Source organism: Eulemur rufifrons, chromosome 8, assembly GCF_041146395.1.
Source record: "Eulemur rufifrons isolate Redbay chromosome 8, OSU_ERuf_1, whole genome shotgun sequence".
Taxonomy (NCBI): Eukaryota; Metazoa; Chordata; class Mammalia; order Primates; family Lemuridae; genus Eulemur; species Eulemur rufifrons.
Window position 1 is genome coordinate 31271898 of NC_090990.1, and position 19285 is coordinate 31291182.

General features: G+C 48.2%; 1 protein-coding gene across 1 annotated transcript; it reads left to right on the forward strand.

Moving 5' to 3' along the window:
* The first annotated feature begins 5337 nt into the window (after positions 1-5337).
* Positions 5338-18401, forward strand: MPL (MPL proto-oncogene, thrombopoietin receptor). Its single transcript, XM_069477826.1, has 12 exons — positions 5338-5416; positions 5587-5719; positions 6044-6219; positions 6781-7079; positions 7918-8080; positions 8332-8458; positions 12169-12353; positions 12504-12646; positions 14535-14694; positions 14912-15008; positions 17853-17940; positions 18147-18401. The coding sequence occupies exons 1-12, from the start codon at positions 5338-5340 to the stop codon at positions 18399-18401; spliced, it is 1905 nt and encodes a 634-aa protein (XP_069333927.1).
* The last annotated feature ends 884 nt before the right edge of the window (positions 18402-19285 follow it).

Genomic DNA, 19285 nt, shown 5'->3' on the forward strand with positions numbered 1-19285 from the left:
GGTTCCTGCTGGGCAATTACTGGTCCTTTTCCCATTTACTTGAATTAAACCTCTCCGGATACCTGTTTCAAATTCAGCCTCATACTGCTGGACAGACTCACACGAGGCTCTGTGCCAGGCACACAGCGTTAAATAACTGAATAAAATGGACGAAATATCTATAATGTGGTCATAGTGAGAAGTGTCTCTGTAGTGGTTAAAAGAACAGGTTTTGGAGTCAAACAGACCTGAATTCAAAATCTCAGCTCCACCTTTAACAGTGATTTTGGACAACTCATCTACTCTGCTAAACCTGTTTTCTCTTCCATAAAGTGGGGACAAGGGCACCGAACAGTTGTATGACGAAATGAGACAATGCGTTCACATCAGTGCTGGCAGATAGGAAGTTTTCGTTACTGTTAGCTGGTGGGGTACGGTGAGACAGTCGGGGAGGAGAGGCAGGCCTACTCCCACCCAGAGGAGTAAAGACGACAGTGCCTACTCATATCTGGTCTGGCTGGCATAGAGCCATAGCATGGCTGTTTACATAAAAGAACCCCCCAAGAGAGGCACAAATTTCTGCCAGTCTCAGAGAAAGGAAAGATTATGTGTATGCCAGCCAAATGTCCTCCAGGCTTGTAGGCCTTTGGGGTCACCTTTTCCATTTACATCTAATCGGAATGGCTCTGTCCCTGTTCTGCATCCTCTGGGAAGCTCATGCCTGCCTCTGTTTTTACCAGGACTGAGCCTTCATGTCATGTCATTGCCTCTCAGTCTGAACTCCTGTTCTAGCTAAATTCTCCATCACTGGGCCGCTCACTTCCTCTCTCAGCTCCACAAGTAGCACTGCCTCTTTCCCTTCGTTTCTAAAGCTCCCGGCCTATAAGGTTTAGTGTGCAGGACACTTTTACTGAATGTCGAGACACGCTCTGGGGAAGCCAAACATTCACAGATCGGGAAGCAAAGTTAAAACTGAGTATGAAGCATCACTGCTCTGAGATTTTTCTCAGACAGTCCTACCAGGAATTTCTCACTGGTCGGCCTTTCTTCCGCTCAGGTTGCTGTCTTTCACGTACTGGTCCTCCTTTCTCTCTGGAGTTACCCCAGATACTCCAAAATTCCCATCAATTTCATATTCAGCAAATTTATCTCTCTAATGCTTCTGATGGAGGCCATGCCCAAAGGCCCTGTCTTTTTAAAACAAAAAGGCCCATCAAGTTTTTTTCTGATCACAAAAGAGCTATGGGGCCTCTGAAAGGAGTGTGAAATTGCATTTCTCCTTTTTAATTAGCCTTTTCCCCTCCTTACCTACAGTTGGCAGGATAAGAAAAGACTCCCAAGAAGTAGTGACCTGGGGACAGGTCTTGAATCACAAAGAAAGTTCCCCAGGCTGATAGGTTGTGCGGGTCTGTGCCTGGGGAAGGGAAGGGGAGCAGGCCCTGTGGCAGCAAAGGGGACTGAGTTTGGAGATGAGAAAATCAAGCTTCACGGGGAGAACAGCAAGGGGAAGAGGCCGAGGTGGTGAGGGCCCTGGGTTCCAGCATCGAGAGACAAGTGTTAGTCCAGAGGATCACGTGGAGCCACGGAAGGATCTTAAGCAAGGAAAAAACAAAAGTAAATTTGAACCTCGGAAAAACACCAAGTAAGGAGATACCATTTGGCAACTCTCAGAATGGCAAACTCAAAACAACAGCGACAAAGGTATGGGGGAAATACCAAGTACCAACACACTGCTGGAGCACAAACGGAACGCTCATTTCAGAGAGAAGGCTGGCAATGTTGGGGAAAAGATGGAGAGACAGAGAATCCTGGCGCCCAGGGCTACCTGTCCCAGACTTTCCGACTAGATAAAACCAGCAGGTGTTGGGAGATCTGGGGGGATGGGCGGATGGGGGCAAGTGCACAGGGATGAGCCCACGAGAGCCAAGAGCCAGTTCTCTTCCAACCCACTGTCAGTGACGTCACATTAGTAGCCTGAGACTAGCCTGATGGAAGTACTTAACACTGGGAAAAGCAGCAAATGCTACAAATTAAGACTCTCCCACCTCCACTCCTCACCCGGGAGCCAGTTTAACACACACTACTGCCTAAGCCAGTCCTCACCCAGCAACCTCTTGAGTTCTCTGAGCAATGGCTACCCAGAGGTCAAGTACCAGCTCTTATAAGCCAGAACTCTGGCCTTACATCCCAACAGAAAAACCTAGGCCTGCTAAGTGGGACTGGACCTTAAAGAGCCTGCAGGAGTCCTTAACCAAAGCAAGCAGACCCACCTTTACCCCAGGCCTATCCCAGTTTCTGCTTGGTTTTCTAAAGAAGTCAAGGACTGGGGAAGGCAGCTCTTTCCAGTTGTGCGGATGCAGAAGACAATGGGAAAATGACAGGGACAGGTAGCTGGACCTTCTCCCACTCAGGAGCAGAAAGCCCCCATCTCAACTCTCTGGCAGTCATGGACAAGCCCCTCGTGGGCTCTGCACCCTGAACCACTATTATACTGCCTCCCACTTGGTAAGGACTTGGGTGTAGGAGTGGGGGGAGAATGAAAATATGAGGGTAAGGCTCAGGTATCAGGCTTAGATGCTTGGGAAGCCTATGTGAGATGCAAAATAGAGGAAGAGAAGATCCAAAAAGGCTGTGTGGGAGTTAGTAATAGTTCTATTTGGGATTTCGTGAGTTTGAAGTACCTGTGAACAACAATAGAGATGCCCAATAAGTAACTCAAGAGAGTGATGAGGTCTTGGGAGGTACCTGTCGATAGATAGAATTGAAGCCACGTGATCACTCAGGCAATATAAAAGGCTAAGGAAGGACACCTTGGGAACAGCAAGAGCAAGAGGAAGAGCAACCACAGAAGGAAACTGAGAGGGAGGTAGGAGGTAGGAGGAAACCAGGAGGATGCGACACTGTGGAACCCAGGAAGAAGATTAAGTGTCGCGGTTGAGTATGGTGAGAATCAAGATGAGAGACACAATGAGGTTGTCGTGGCTGGTTGAGAGTGAAGAAGAAAGTGGGAAGAGATGAGATTCAAGCAGGCAGGGGCCAGGTGGGCGGGGCCTGGAGTGCCATCGGGAGGCGGGAGAACTGTATTCTAAGTGCAATGGGACATCTTTGGAGGATTTTAAGAGAGGAGTGAAGAAATCTGACATGAATTTTAGACATATCACTCCATCATGTGGAGGACGGCCTGCAGGGGCAGGAGTGGAGGCAGGGACACAGTCAGGAAGCTGCTGCAGTAGCCCAGACTTGGACTAGGGTGGTAAGAGCAAGGGTTCAGATTCGGGCACATTCTGAAGGAAGATCCGACAGCACTTGCTCATTACCGGGATGGAGAATCAGAGAAAGAATGGAGTACGGAGGGTTTTAGTTTGAATGACTGAGTAGATGATGGTGCTATTTACAGAGGGTGGCAAGAATGGAGAAAAAAAATAAACAGGTTAGGGGTGGGAACAAGAATCAAGGGTTAGGCAGGGTCGTGGTGGCTCACGCCTATAATGCTAGCACTCTGCGAGGCGGGAGGATCACTTGAGATCAGGAGTTCAAGACCAGCCTGAGCAAGAGCAAGACCCTGTCTCCACCAAAATAGAAAAAATCATCCAGGCATAGTGGTGCGCTCCTGTAGTCCCAGCTCCTTGGAAGGCTGAAGCAGGAGGATCACTTGAGCCCAGGAGTTTGAGGTTGCAGTGAGCTATGATGACGCCACTGCACTCTACCTGGGGTGACAGAGTGAGACTCTGTCTCAAAAAAAAAAAATCAAGAGTTTTATTTTGGTCTTCTTAAGTAGAAGATGCTTATTAGACATGTAAGCGGAAAAGTTAATAAGGCAGTCATTTGTCCAAATCTGGAGCCCAGGGAAGAAGTCACAGTTAGAGAGGTTAATTTTGAAATCATCAGTGTATATATGGCATCCAAAGCCATGAATGTTGTGTTTCCTCTCTCACTTGATCTGACAGAAGTTTGAGCAGCCCTTGACAGGGACTGGAGAGGCAAGTCCATTGGTCCTTGTAAACTGAGAGCCAGACACGGCTAAGGACAAACCCAGCTCAGGGACTGTTTGCAGAGAAATGGTGCCAGAGAAGCCAGGACTTCACAGGAGTGCTGAAGGATTTCCATTTATCACCCCCTACTCCCCACAATTCTGTTAGTAAAATTAATTCAGAAAGAGGAAGACAGGAAGGTGGTATTGAAGACACTTAGTCGAGAAAGCCAGGAACGGGAGCCCCAGCGGAGGCTGGAGAGGTTAAATGTGGGAGTTAATGTGGCCATGCACCCTCCCCCCGGCCCCCAGTCCTGCCTCCATCCACGCAAGAGTCTAAGCCCCTAGAATGGGCATATGGTCCACTGGTTACAGCACCCCAAGGAGGAGGCCTGGGGTCCAGCAATGGGGTTACACCCACCACTCTGCTCTGAAGGTGAAGAACATGAGCACAAGCTGAAGAGCTGAGACCAACAGTCCCCTGATTCTGAGAAAGATAAAAGTACTGAAGACCATCTTCTCTCAAACTTTAATGAGTAGTCACATCATCGGGGCATTTGGGTAAAATGCAGATTCTGCTTTAGTAGGTCCAGGGTGGGGCCTAAGACTCTGCATTTCTAAGAAGCTCCCAGGTAACGCTATTGCTACTGGTCTACAGACCACACTTCCAACAGCAAGGGGCTAGAGGCAGTTGTGGAGGCCGCCCAAAATGGGTGTCCATTTCCGGGGAGATTGTGTTTATTTGCACAAAGTCACGGAATCTATTAAAGTGGAAATATCAACCATTAGGCCATGGCTGTGAGGCAGGCAGTCATTTCTCAGCAGATTATACCTCTCAAGAACACAGCATGGTTGTTAAGCACTTGGGTCTAAAGGCTGACCTCCTGAGCTCTGCCTCTTAGTAAGTGATCTTGGGCAGATCTTTAACTTCTGTGCATCTGTTTCCTCATCTCTGCAATGGAAATAGTAAGACTACTGGGAGGACCATTTCAGTAAATAGATGCAAAGTGCCTAACACATGGCAGCATAGTAAGTGCACAGTGAATGTTGCTATACTGACACTATTATGTCCTTCTATAATAGTTGACACAGACACCTGAGGCTTATTCTCCTTTTGGTGCACAGTCAAATATACAACCGCCATCTCCCCGCCACCCGCCACCCAAAGGCCTATGTCCGCTCTTTCTAATTCCACCTCCCCTCCTTCCCACTTCCCCTCCCCTGGCCCCTGGCCCCCGTGTGGTCTGGATGGGCCCCAGAGGGGCAGGGACAGGGACAGGACGTGGGGCTGTATCTGACAGGAACCTGAGGGGCTGGCCTGGGAGGGGATTGGGGCCTGGCTTCCTGAAGGGAGGATGGGCTGAGGCAGGCACATAGTGCCGGAGAAGATGCCCTCCTGGGCCCTCTTCATGGTCACCTCCTGCCTCCTCCTGGCCCCCCAAAACCTGGCACAAGTCACCAGCCAAGGTGAGGTGTGCAGAGGGTGGAGATCACCTATGCCCAGGAAGAGGGAGCCCTGGGAGGGGATGCAGAGCCCTGGGAGGGGATGTAGAGGAAGAGGCTCCCACTGGTCCCTCAATCCTGCCCATAAACATGCCTGGGAGGACCCAGAGCCCAACCCACCAGCTGTTCCTCAGATGTCTCCTTGCTGGCCTTGGACTCAAAGCCCCTGAACTGTTTCTCCCGAACATTTGAGGACCTCACTTGCTTCTGGGATGAGGAAGAGGCAGCGCCCAGTGGGACATACCAGCTGCTGTATGCCTACCCAGGGTAGGTGCTGGGCTGTGCCCCACTCCCCATGTATCTGCCCCTGCACTTAGCTCAACTGAGTTCCACTCCAATGGCTTCCCTGTCTTTGGTCCTATCCAAGGACTACTCCAAGTGCATGCCCTAGGTAGCCACTTTATGAACAGATGTGATTTGGATGTATGTGGGCCCCAGCTCAAGCCCCTAGGTAATCCCTAATCCCACCTATCCCAACTAGTGAGAAGAAAAACAGCAGTAATGGAAACAGAAGTTGGGCATGGGTCCAGGTCTGGGTCCTCAGGTCTGAGCATGGTGGCCGTGTAGGTAGGACCTCTCCTATGCCAACAGGGAGACGCCTCGTGCCTGCCCCCTGAGTTCCCAGAGTGTGCCCTTTGGAACCCGGTATATGTGCCAGTTTCCTGCCCAGGATGACATACGCCTCTTCTTTCCACTGTACCTCTGGGTGAAGAATGTGTTCCTGAACCAGACTACGACTAAGCAAGTGCTCTTTGTGGATAGCGTGGGTAAGGGCCATCTTCCCCTCACCTTGCCCCCTCCATTTGCAGCCCCCAGTCTGGCTCCTAAAATCAGACTTGTCTATACTCTTTCAGGACAGGAGGGATGCTCCCCATTACCAGACCCTAGAGGTACCTCGAGACTCCCTGTCATCCCTCCCAGCCTAGGCACCCAGAGCTAGACTTATCCCACACATCATTTCACACCAGGGACACCCTGGTGCTCCTATCGTCCACATATTCATTTACTCACCCATTCAACAGTTACAGAATACCTACTGTGTGCCAGACACTGTGCTAGGTGACCAGGATACAGAGATAAAAAGAGATCCCTGCTTTCAAGGAGCCCTGAGTCTAACAAACCATTATACTGCGTCAAGGTCACTGTTCTCATGAGGGAAGAACAGGATAAGAAGCCTTCCTGGCCTGCCCTCCAGGAGAATGATGGTCTGTGATCTTTTTGAACCCCGAGGCTGCCCCCAATTCAGCCGCCAGCACCCCTCCTTACCGTTCACGGGTTGAGCCATAGACTGTGGCGCTCAGAGAGTTGTGTGCCCTGTCTGCCCTCAGGCCTGCCAGCTCCCCCCAGTATCATCGAGGCCAAGGGTGGGAGCCAGCCAGGAGAACTTCAGGTCAGCTGGGAGTCCCCGGCTCCTGAAATCAGTGATTTCCTGAGGCACGAACTCCGCTATGGCCCCAAGGATTCCGAGAACTCCACTGGTCCCACAGTCATGCAGCTGACCGCCACAGAAACCTGCTGCCCCACTCTGTGGGGGCCAAACTCGGTACCCGTTCTGGACCAGCCTTCATGTGCTCAGCCCACGATGCCCCGACAGGATGGACCCACGCAGACCTCCCCAACTAGAGAAGTATTCCAGCCCTCTTCTTCTCCACCTCCTACCCCTACCCCCAATTGTGCCCCAGGAAAGGATAGGCCACACTTTGGGGATTCCAGGGGGCTCAGCAGGGGCGGGGCACCTCTGGGCAGGGTCCCCCTTCCCACAAATCCCTCAGCCCCTTTCTCCACAAAAAAGAAAAGAAAAAAAATACCTTTGGGGATTCCAGGGCTGGTCTTTGGGAAGTTATAGGCTTTTTTTTTCTTTTTCTTTTTTTTTTTTTTTTTTTTTTTTGAGACAGAGTCTCACTCTGTCACCTGGGCTAGAGTGCCGTGGCATCAGCCTGGCTCACAGCAACCTCAAACTCCTGGGCTCAAGTGATCCTCCTGCCTCAGCCCCCCAAGTAGCTGGGACTATAGGCGCTCACCACCATGCCAAGCTAATTTTTCTACTTTTAGTAAAGATGGGGTCTCACTATTGCTCAGGCTTGTCTCAAACTATTGACCTCAAGTGATCCTCCCACTTCAGCCTCCCAGAGTGCTAGGATTACAGGAGTGAGCCACCATGCCCAGACAGTTATAGGCTCTGATTAGCCTTCAGGAGCCATGTCTAGGTAGAAGTTTCCCACTTTGGGTCATTCACACTGGCAAGATTTAGGGTTTTCATGCCTCCAAATTACTGGAGATTTCCCTAAAAAACCCTGAATGGCACCTGCAACCTACTGACCTGGCCCCTAGTCTGGGTGCGTATCTATCCAGTAAGGAGCTGAGCTCCTCTCCACAGGGGTGCTGTGGGCCTTCAAACGTACGGGTGGAGGCTGTCTTGGCTGGCAGGCAGGCCTAGATCCTGAGGCTGGGGTTTATCTCCCAAGGCCCCATCTCTGACAGTGACGCGGGGAAGCTGCCTCGTCTCAGGGCTCCAGCCTGGCCGCTCCTACTGGCTCCAGCTGCGCAGCCAACCTGATGGGGTCTCCCTCGGTGGCTCCTGGGGATCCTGGTCCTTCCCTGTCACCGTGGACCTGCCTGCAGATGCAGGTGAGTCAACAAAAGAATAGGGAAGAGATTTAAATAAAAAAAAAAAAGATCTCCAGGGAGGCTTGGGATTGATATGAGGGTTCTGGGGACCATGGTCCCCCGACAACCTCAAACTTGCCATAGGATGAACTATGTTCAGGGAGAGAAGAGAGAGCAGGAGCAAACGTTCTAAGTTCTATGTGTGAAAATGATCTGAATACCCTATAAAGTACTGGGACATGGGACCTGATGGGACTTATTCTTGACCTCAGTGGCAATTGGACTGCAATGCTTTACCTTGGACCTAAAGAATGTCACCTGTCAGTGGCAGCAACAGGACAATGCTAGCTCCCAAGCCTTCTTCTACCACAGCAGGGTACGGTGCTGCCCCAGAGACAGGTGAGGGTTGAACTGCTGATTGAGTCTGATGTCACAATTGTCTGATTGAGAGGCACAATCTTACAGAAAGAAGGAAGAGACTGTTCTTTGTCCTCCTCACTCCCCTCCCTCATCCCAAATCAAACAGCCTCCATGCTCTCCTATCTATTCTCTCATCCTCTAAAGGGTATTTTATCTCCTCAACCTCTTTCTTTTCCTGCTGGGAATGGCTTGGTTTAGTTCAGCCTTAATCATGTCACATGGACCGCTGCAACAGCCTACAGTCTCATTCACCTCTAATTTATCCCCCATGCTGCTGAAGAGAGTGACCTTTGTTAAGCTCAAACTTTGCATGATCTTTGTAAAACTCTAACTTTGCATGGTCTTCCTGTACTCAAATGTGTACTGCAATTTCCCATTATCTATTAAATCCATACAAAATTTAGGCGGGCCTTGAAGGACTGCCACCAAACACTTCAATAGTGCTTCACCCTCTCCATACCCAATCCATAACCAAGTTTTGTTGATTTTACCTACGAAATATCTCTAGAACCCATCCACTTTTGTCTATCACTGCCATTACCCTAGTACAACCCATCATCATCTGTACTTGAACTACTGAAAAGACCTAGTCAATGATCACCTTGAATCCTTCAAATCATTCCCCACTTAAGAGCTGGAGGAATCTTTAAAAGTGCAAAAATGAACATAACATTCCCCATTTAAAAATCTTCAATAGCTTCCCACTGACCTTAGGATAAAGAAAAGAGCTCTATCAAGGATTTAAAAGTTCTAAGAGACTTGGCCGCTACTCATGCCTTCAGCTTCACCTTATCCTATGTTGTCCGTGCCCCGTATGTTCCTGCACTGGCCTGCTTGGGTTCCCTCATATCTGGCATATTCTCTCTTGCCTCTAGGTCTTTGCACGTGCCATTTACCTAGCCCTCCTGTCTTTACTTAACTTCTATAATCCTTCAGATCGCAACTCAAGTCTCACTGGGGGAACCCTTCCCTGACCTTCCTTACTAGATCCAATGGTACCATTATACATTCTTGTTGTACCATGTATCTCTCCTTCCTAAGTACTTGTCATAGTTACAGTTTTACATTTACACTTTGTGTGATTATGTGTTTGATAATAAAAGTCTCTCTCAGAACTCCAGTTGAGAAAGGCTGACCTTGACTGTATATGATCCAAGAAAGCAAAGTCAATGTCTGTTTTTACTCACCAATATATCCGTACCTACCAAAGTGCCTGGAACATAGTAGGTGCTCAGTAAAAAAGTGTTGCTTTAATGAATAATGAAAAATCACTATTAACAGTTTTAATGTATTCTTCCAGTTTTTTCTCTGCATTTACATATGACTATATACAGTATTAAATATTTTAGTATAAATTGGATCATGTTATATATTAACATATGGTTTGTTAACTCACCTTTTTACTTAAAAATATGTCTTAGAGATCATTACAAAAAGATGTAACTCATTCTTTTTAATAACTGCACAGATACCCGTTGTACAGAGGTGCTGTGAATGGATTAAAGGGTGGCAAACAGAAGTTATCATTTCCTCTACCAAAACCTGCTGTTCCTCTCTTGTTCTCCACCCTACCAACAACTCAGTTTTCCAGGCCTGAAAAATAGAAATCATTCTGGGCTTCTCGCATTCCTACACCTTCCAGGTCCAATTAGAAATAGTCTTGTCATTTCTACCTCTTCAATATCTCTTCACTCGTCTCTTTCCTTCTATCCCACTGCCACTACCGTATTTTCATACCATCATTGTTTTGCACACGAAAAACCACACCAGTGTCCTAATGGATTTCTCTGCTTCTAGTCTGCCCGCACAAATCCTTTCTAAAAACTGTACTTAGAGTGAGCATCCTAAAGAACAAAGCTAATTATGATACTTCCCTGCTTAAAAATCCTTAAAAGTCTCGATAATTGCCACAAGTTTAAGTTCAAGCTCCACAGAGAGGCCACAGGACATCTGTGATGTGGTCTGCAGTCTCACTTTTACCACTTACCACCAGACTCCTCTGCTAAAACCACCTGAACCACTTAGAATTTCCCCCAAAGCACCACACTCTTATCTGTGCATAAGCATGTGCCTGGGATGCCTGTCTGTCCCCTTTGCCTATCCTATTTTTAGTCCGACAGTCAGTCTAAACACTGCCTTATCCAGGAAGCATTCCCTGACCCTCCCAGTCTGGGTTACATGCTTCTCTCTGATGCTCCCAAGCCAGCCTATGCACATCAGAGAAAAATATCATCTGTTCTCTGTCTCTCCCACTAAAATAAGAGTTTCTTGAAGATGATTTGATTTCTCTGTGTACTCACAGGGCCTAGCACAGTGCCTGGCACATAAATGGGCAAACATAAGTGATAAATAATTTTAGTGATGGCAGGCCACTTAGAGGTTATATCAGAAGGGAGACATGATTCACCTGTTCAATAAACAATTATTGAGAGTGACTATGTGCCAAACACTGGGGATAGACAGAGTGACAAATAAAACAGAAGAGGTTCCAGCATTGTTGGGGCTTACATTTCAGTGGTGGGGAAGGAAAAAATACAAGCAGACATACAAGTAAAAAAATAAAGGAACAAGGCTATATATGACAGAGGTTAAGGAGAAGGGATGCTGATTTAGACTGAGTGGTCAGGAAAAGCCTCACCAGGGAGGTGACAGGTGAGCTGAGATCCAAGTGGCGAGAAGGAGTGAGTCACGTGAAGACCTACAGACATAGCAACCCAGGGCAAAGGCGAAGTGCAAAGACAGTGCATTTGACATATTTGTGGCACGGAAAGAAGGCCCATGTGGATGAAGGATGACAAACTGGCACGAGAATCATAGGAGATAAGAATGGCAAGGTAAGGAGGAACCAAATCATATAGAGTCCTGTAGGCCCTGGAGGGAGTTTGGATTTTATTCCAAGTGGGATGAGGAGCTACTGAAGGATTTTAAGCAGAAAAGTGACAGGATATGATTTACATTTTTAAAAGATATATTTCTCTGTGAAATTATAAATAAGAGTACAAGCAGGATCAGTTAGACATTTGCCATAATCCAAGTATGAGATAATGGTGGTTTCATCTCATGGCTGAAGTGAAGATCAAAATAAACAGATTTGTGATATACTCTGGACATTATCATATCAACATTTTTGGAAGCAAATTCTGGTAGCCACATGGAAAACAAATTGAAGGCAGTGGCAAAAATGGAGACAGAAAAGCCAGTTAGGAGGCTACTGTAATGATCTAATGTCAAAATAACACATAGGGGTGAGTAAGAGGGCTGCTATATCAGAACAAATTAAAAATATAGGACGTTTTCCTCCAGAAAGATGAGCCTCTTTAATCTTTGAAACAATCCTATGAGGTAAGTATCATCAACCCCTTTCACAAATGGAAGGAAACTGGGGCAGAGATAAAACAAGTAATTTGCTCAAAGTTATATACCAGTAAGCCAAGACCTGAACTCTATACAGCCCATGCTATTTTCACTTATCATGCTAGCTCTTTTCTCAAAGAGAAGAGGCTAGACAACAAAGCAGACTTCAGAAAATAAAACGTCATGATATGAAGACAGAGGGAAAGCCCTGGAGGCCCACCCGGGGAGGCATTAGATTATAATCCATGAAGGCCATAGTTCCTATGGGGTGGGGAGTATCAAGATTGGTCTCTGGGGCAGGCCTGATTCAATGACTCTGCGGGGCTGGCTCTTAGGTACCCCATCTGGGAGAAGTGTGAAGAGGAGGAGAAAACAAATCCAGGATCACAGACCCCGCAGTTCTCCCGTTGCCACTTCCAGTCACGAAATGACAGTGTTACTCACATTCTTGTGGAGGTGACCACAGCCCAGGGTGCTGTTCACAGCTACCTGGGCTCCCCTTTCTGGATCCACCAGGCTGGTAAGGACTTTCTTCCCACACAGTTCCCACCCCCACCGAATCTGACCCTCTGCCCAGGATCCCCGACTCCTACGCTTCTGACCCGTGGCCCTGGTGGCATGACGCCATGCACAAAAGGGCTTAAACTAGTCCCTGCTGACATCCCTACAGTGCTCATCCCCACCCCAAGCTTACACTGGAGGGAGGTCTCCAGCGGGCAGCTGGAATTGGAGTGGCAGCACCCATCACCCTGGGCGGCCCAAGAGATCTGCTATCAGCTCCGATACACGGGAGAAGGCCATCAGGACTGGAAGGTACAGTCACACAGTGAAGGCCCACAGGCCTCTCTGCACAGGGCATTCCTGAGGCTTGTCACGTCTGTTATCAGGAGTGAAAGTGTCTGTGGATCCATGTCTGGGCTAGTGTATTGATGTTTATCTGGTCTAACTGGTATTTTAATTGCTCTTGGGCACCTGACACTGCTGGTTACTTTCACTTCAAATTTTCTCTTTACTTTGCCTCTGGGATATGTCTCCCTTGATTTTCTTCCTACCTCTCTGACTAAACTTTCTCACTCTCCTCTCCCGGCTCCTTCCTTTCCACCATTTCATAAAATATTGTGCATCCTGGAGTCCCATCCTAGGCTCTTTTCTCCTCTTGATAAAGAAACATGTTCTCCCTAGGTGAGTGCTTCAACTCCATGGTTTGAATGACTACACATTAATGATCCTAATTTTATCATTCCAGCCCCAACATGGAAAGGAACTTACAAACCACAGGCATATTACCTAAACTTTTGAAGTCTGAGTTTCCTCATTGCTGAAATAAGGATAAAGCTAACAACCTTATGGAGTTATAGTAAAAATTAAATACTGTATATAAATACCTAGCATACTGTCTGACATATAGGTGCTCGATATGCATTAAATATGTTTGTCTATTTTTATTCTCTTTTACCACACATATATCCAACTTCTTACTAGACAGTTCTACCAAAACCCCCTCCCCCTCAGATATTTCAGACTTAATGTATCCACAACTGAACTCATCTTCCTCCCCAAGCTTTAGTTTTCCATCAATATAACTTATACAACGAAGCATACAAATCTTAAATATACAATTAGTTTGTACATGTGTACATATACACCATGTAACCATTATGAGGATCAAGATATAAATTATTTCCAGCACCCCAGAAGCTCCTTATGCCCTCTACAGCCTCCCCACCACCAATGGTAACCACTACCCTGACATTACCTTTGATTTATCTTGATGGTTGTTGAACTTTATAAAATGGAACCATAAAGTATGTCTTCCCCAAACTTGCTTCTCCTCTGTCCCTCATCTGACAATGGCACCACCACTCACCCCGTAAGCAAGCCTTGAAGCACCTTTGACTCTTCTCCCTTTCCTCTCATCGCTTCCCCTTAATTATTAGCAAGTAAGCTGAGTACAATGTGCCAAAAGTCGTCAAATCTCTACTAGGACTGTCTTAGCCTCATCTGTGACCAACCAGCCTTCCATGCTTTCGGCACGCTAAACTACTATAAAACACCCATCCCAGGAGCTGAGCAGCACTAAACGCTTCTTTGTGTTCCCATGGTGCCTTGCACTAATTAATTGTTGTGATTACTTTCCTGTTTGGATGTCTCCTTCATTAGACACGTGAAAGACCGCGTTTTACTTCTTTTCCCCAAGCGTCTAGCCCTTATCACAGACAGTTCACAATGTTCGCTGGTCTTCCTGCTTGTACACATACATGATGCTCGTACCCCAGCACCTAGCACAATCTGGCATCCTCTGCGGCACGGGTATCATTTGTGGCATAGTCTGTGTGGCTCTGAGTATCCGAATGTCTCGGGTTGACCTGGAGTTGTGGTGAGAGCATCCGGCAGGGTGCACGTGTACCGGGATCTCTGCCGAGGGTGTACCATGGGGGTGCCGTCGGATGCGGAGTTCTCAGAGCAGGTGCAGTCTGCGTGCCAGGGTGTGTACCCTGGCAGGGCGTGGCCCGGTTAGGGAGATGCTCTCGGTCAGGGTGCTTTATCCTGCATGTTTCTGTTGGGAAATGTGTTTTCTGCCGCTAAGGCTCTTTTTGGGGATCCTCGCCCGCCCAGGGATTCAAAGCGGTAGGATTTTGGTCACACATAGGCCAGGTTCTCGAGGCCCCGATGCCGGGCCACCGCACGCTTCTCTGTATAGGTGCTGGAGCTGCCTCTTGGGGCCTGCAGAGGGACCCTGGAGCTGCGCCCCCGATCTCGCTACCGTTTACAGCTGCGCGCCAGGCTCAACGGCCCCACCTACCAAGGCCCCTGGAGCGCCTGGTCCGACCCAGCAAAGGTGGAGACCGCCTCCGAAACCGGTGAGGCCAGGGCCGGGCCAGGCCAAAGCCGCATTGCAGCTGCGTAGGGGGCGGGGCGCCGGGCGCGGGGCGGGGCTCTGGCCGCACCGGTCTGCGGCTGCGCTGATTTCTGCGGTGCCCTGGGGCGGCGAGGGGCGGAGCCAGAGAGGGGTCGGGCGGGCCTGGGGGCGGGACTCCAGCCAGGTTCCACTGAGGTCTGGCGGTTTTTGTCCCCTAGCCTGGATCTCGTTGGTGACCGCCCTGCTCCTGGTGCTGGGCCTCAGCGCCCTTCTGGGCCTGCTGCTGCTGAGGTGGCAGTTCCCTGCGCACCACAGGTACCGCCCCCACCTTGCGGGAGACCTGCCTTGGACCCAGGGGCTGGCAGCCTCTAAACAAGCATTCTAGGGTCACTCTGTGACCACCGCACATCCACACCTATGGCTTTAGCTGCTTCCTGCGCGTGTCCTCTGGGAGTCACACTGTGCTTTTACACTCTAACACGTCCAGTATATTGGACACCTCAAACAGCCCCACCTCCTGCTGCTCACCTCAATTCCAAGGCTACCCATCCACCCTTCACCCAAGCCAGAACGCTCAGGCGCCTCCCTGCCCACCCCGCCCGCATCCAATGGGCCATCAGGTCTGATCATTCCACCCCCTAAACCTAGGTCAAACAATGACCCCCTTTCTCTAGCCCTTCAGACACTACCAGACTCACTGAAACAGAGCCTCTTCTCCCTCCAAACTCGCCTGACAGCCACCAGATTAATCATCCTAAAACGCACACACGAATCCATCATTCTCCTCCTTAAATCCCTTTAATAGCTCCCAGGATAGAGTCCAGGCTCCCTAGGATGACAGGCAAGGCTCTGCAAAATCTGGCCCCTGCCAGCACTTCCACCCTACCAAACTGTCCGTGATTTCCTCCACAGGCCAAGTGGTTTTACTTCAGTGCCTTTGCACATAATGTCCCTCTGCCTGAAATAACCTCCCTGTTTGACTGAGCCCATTCATCTTTAAATAACTTTCTTCACCAACTCTTAAGAAACCTTTCCTGACCTTCCCTCTTGGCCACTCTTTTGTGCTCCAATACAGTACCAGCAGCGTTTTACTGCATTTATTTCTTTATATATCTTCCTTATTATACCTTACTTGGTCATTGTTAGATCCTTAGCACAGTGTCTGCCAAATAGCAGGCCCTTAAATAAATGTCATTAATAAATGACTCATTTACATGGGAATACTAAGGCCGAGGAGAAATGTCATTGGAGGCTATAACATGAAGGATAGAATCCATCCCACTTCGGTCCTTCAGTTAGTAACATCAGCTGATTCAAGACTTAGATCAGAAGTCAGCTCCTCCAGGCAGCAGCTTTTGATGGTACCAGGCTGGGTCAGGTGCTACTCTCATGGGCACCCAGCTCTCTTTGAACATGTCTCTCTTTGAACTTTTAATCTGCCCATATGGGCTGGGCACAGTGACTCATGCCTGTAATCCCAGCACTTTGGGAGACCGAGGTGGGAGGATCGCTTGAGCCCAGGAATTTGAGACCAGCCCAGGCAACACAGACCCCCGTCTCTACAAAAAAATTTAAAAATTAGCCAGGCCTATAGTCCCAGCTGCTCAGGAGGCTGAGGCAGGAGGATCGCTTCAGCCCAGAAGTTTGAGGTTGCAGTGAGCTATAATCAGACCACTGCACTTCAGCCTGGGTGATAGAGTGAGACCCTATCTCTAAAAAAAAATAAATAAAATTAATCTGCCCATATGTACAAGCAGACTGGAATGCAGCCTCTGTGTAGGTAGCCAGATTCAGCAAAAAAGTTGGGCAAGAGGAGAGAGGTGGTGCTGAGCCAGGCACACTCAGTTCCTTTTCCCCAATTTATCAGGTAAGTCCCCTGGATAGATATTAGTGAGGTCACAGAAGAGGCTTGAAATGTTGTTCAACTAAAGTCCCTCCATGTGGAAATATGAGGATAAAGAATTGGAGGTTCCCCCAACATGCCTAATCCATACTCTTCCCAGATGGCCCACCCTCTCCAGGAACTTAGTAATAAGCTCTGCTGGTTCTCTTCATTCATTCATTCATTCATTCAACTAATTTCTTGAGCACCTACTATGGGCCAGACACTATTCTACACCCTGGAGATACAGGAGTCAACAAATAAGCATACTTTCTGCTCTTGTGGAGCTTATGTTCTAGTGGGGTGAGACAGACAAAAACAAATATGTATAACATAATAAATATACAATAAGTCAAGCTCTATAAAGAAAATCAAAGCAGAGCAGGAGATAGAGTGATGGGGAAGAGAGGTGGTACTGCAGTAGTCCCCCCTTATCTGTGGTTTACTTTTTGTAGTTTCAGTTACCCTTGGTCAACCATAGTCTGAAAATATTAAATGGAAAATTCCAGAAATAAATAATTCATAAGTTTTAAGTTGTGCACTGTTCTGAGAAGTGTGATGAAATCTCTTGCTGCCCTGCCCCATCCTGCCCAGGACGTGAATCATCCCTTTGTCCAGAGAATCCATGCTGTGTATGCTCCCAACCCGTTAGTCGCTTAGTAGCCATCTCTGTTATCAGATCCACTGTTGTGGTATAATGGCTCCAAAGTGCAAGAGCAGTGGTGCTGGCATATTGCTATAATTGGTCTATTTTATCATTGGTTATTGTTAATCTCTTACTATTAATATGCCTAATTTATACTTTATCATAGGTATGTATGTGTAGGAATAAACATGATATATGTCTGCTGATTCAGGCATCCACTAGGGGTCTTGGAACATATCCCTGGTTGATATGGAGGGGATCAGTGTGTTTCAGGTAGGGTAGTCAGGGAAGGCCTCTCGTCAGGATGACATTTGAGCAGAGATCTAAATGAAGTGAGGGAATGAATGGAGTGTCCCAGGCAGAGAGAACAGAAAGTGGAAAGACCCTGAAGCAGAAATGTTTGAGGAAACCCCACCACCCTTTGTTGTAGCTGCTGCCACTGACTTCCCTCCCCCACCTGAGGTTTTCTCTCACCTACACTCCTCTACCTTACTTTATTGCCTTGACCACACTCTTATCTCTCCAAGCCTCTCTCCCTGCCCTCACTGCCTCCTCCACTTCCCCACCTCAGTACTCTCCTCATCCCTCCCAGTCACTCCCATGATTCATTCTCCTCTTCCTTCTTCCCCAGGACACTGAGGCATGCCCTGTGGCCCTCACTTCCAGACCTACACCGGGTCCTAGGGCAGTACCTTAGGGATACTGCGGCCCTGAGTCCGGTGAGTATGCTCCCTCCCCTGTCCCCATCACCAACACTGCCTGGTGCTGGGTCCTTGCCCCCACAACACAGCTGGTTCAAGGTCCTTATCTACCAGTGCACCGTCCCCAGGCACTGCCCCCAGCTCAATGCCCCTTCCTGCATAATCCAGCCCCTCCTCCCACAGGATCTGCTCTAATCCAGCTCCTTTCCCTGCATCTCTCCCAGCCTAAGGCCACAGTCTCAGATACCTATGAAGAAGTGGAACCCAGCCTCCTTGAAATCCTACCTAAGTCCTCAGAGAGGAGCCCCTTGCCCCTGTGTTCCTCCCAGGCCCAGAAGGACTACCGAGGATTGCAGCCTTCTTGCCTGGGGACCATGCCACTATCTGTGTGCCCACCCATGGCTGATCCAGGGTCCTGCTGCACCACCCACATTGCCAACCATTCCTATCTACCACTAAGTTGTTGGCAGCAGCCCTGAGCACAGGCTCCTCATCCCAGTACCCTGGACAGATCGTAACCCTCTAGATTTCTCTGTGAACCTCTCTACCCTCCCTACCCCCAACACAAGCACCTCAAACCTCACCTCCATCCCCCTCTGCCTACCCTCACAGTTGGGCTTCGTAGCACTGATCTTCCTATACTGCTGCTGACATAAACCCAGGAGTTTTCTGCAGAGGCAGGCTCATTTGACTAAGCTGCTCTAACTTTTACCTTCTTTCTCTCTCCCCTTTAATGCCAAACTCTTTGCAAACAAGTCTCTACTTCCCCACTTCCTAATTACTCCTCAGACTGTTTCAATTACTCTCCCCACTACTACTTTGCTATTGAAACTGCTCAGGCAAAGTTCACCTCAAATCTTCTAATTGCAAGATCCAGTAGGATCTTGTTAATCATCAATTTATTTCATCTCTCTGTGGCATTATTCATGGTTGACTACTCATTTCTCCTTTGAATTCTCTGCTACCTTGACTTCTATAACATTACTGGCTCTGCTCCTGCCCCTCTGAGTACACGAGCAGTTAAGAGGAAAAACTCTGGAGTCAGAGCTAAATTCAATTCCTGTCTTTCACACTTGTTAGCTGTGCAGCCTTGGCAAACAACTTAGTGTCTGAGCCTTAGTTTTCTCAACTGTAAAACAGGGATAATAACAGTACCACGTAGGGTCAGGAAGAGGATTAAGTGAGATAATCTAAGTAAACCACAGTGCCTAGGACATAGTAAATGCTTAATATATCTGAAACTCCTGTTATAATTATTCCTTCTTTTTTTCCTTTTTTTAAGTTAAATTTCCACACACAGCATTGATTTTCTTAATCTCCTAGTCTGGTTTCTTCTACTCCTTAATTATTGCAGACCCTCAAG

Excerpts from the sequence above, each read along its gene's own strand:
- MPL (XM_069477826.1), top strand. The coding sequence starts at position 5,338 with ATGCCCTCCTGGGCCCTCTTCATGGTCACCTCCTGCCTCCTCCTGGCC. Across the intron at positions 12,354-12,503 it reads TTTCTGGATCCACCAGGCTG|TGCTCATCCCCACCCCAAGC; the intron begins GTAAGGACTTTC and ends ACATCCCTACAG. Across the intron at positions 15,009-17,852 it reads CAGTTCCCTGCGCACCACAG|GACACTGAGGCATGCCCTGT; the intron begins GTACCGCCCCCA and ends CTTCTTCCCCAG.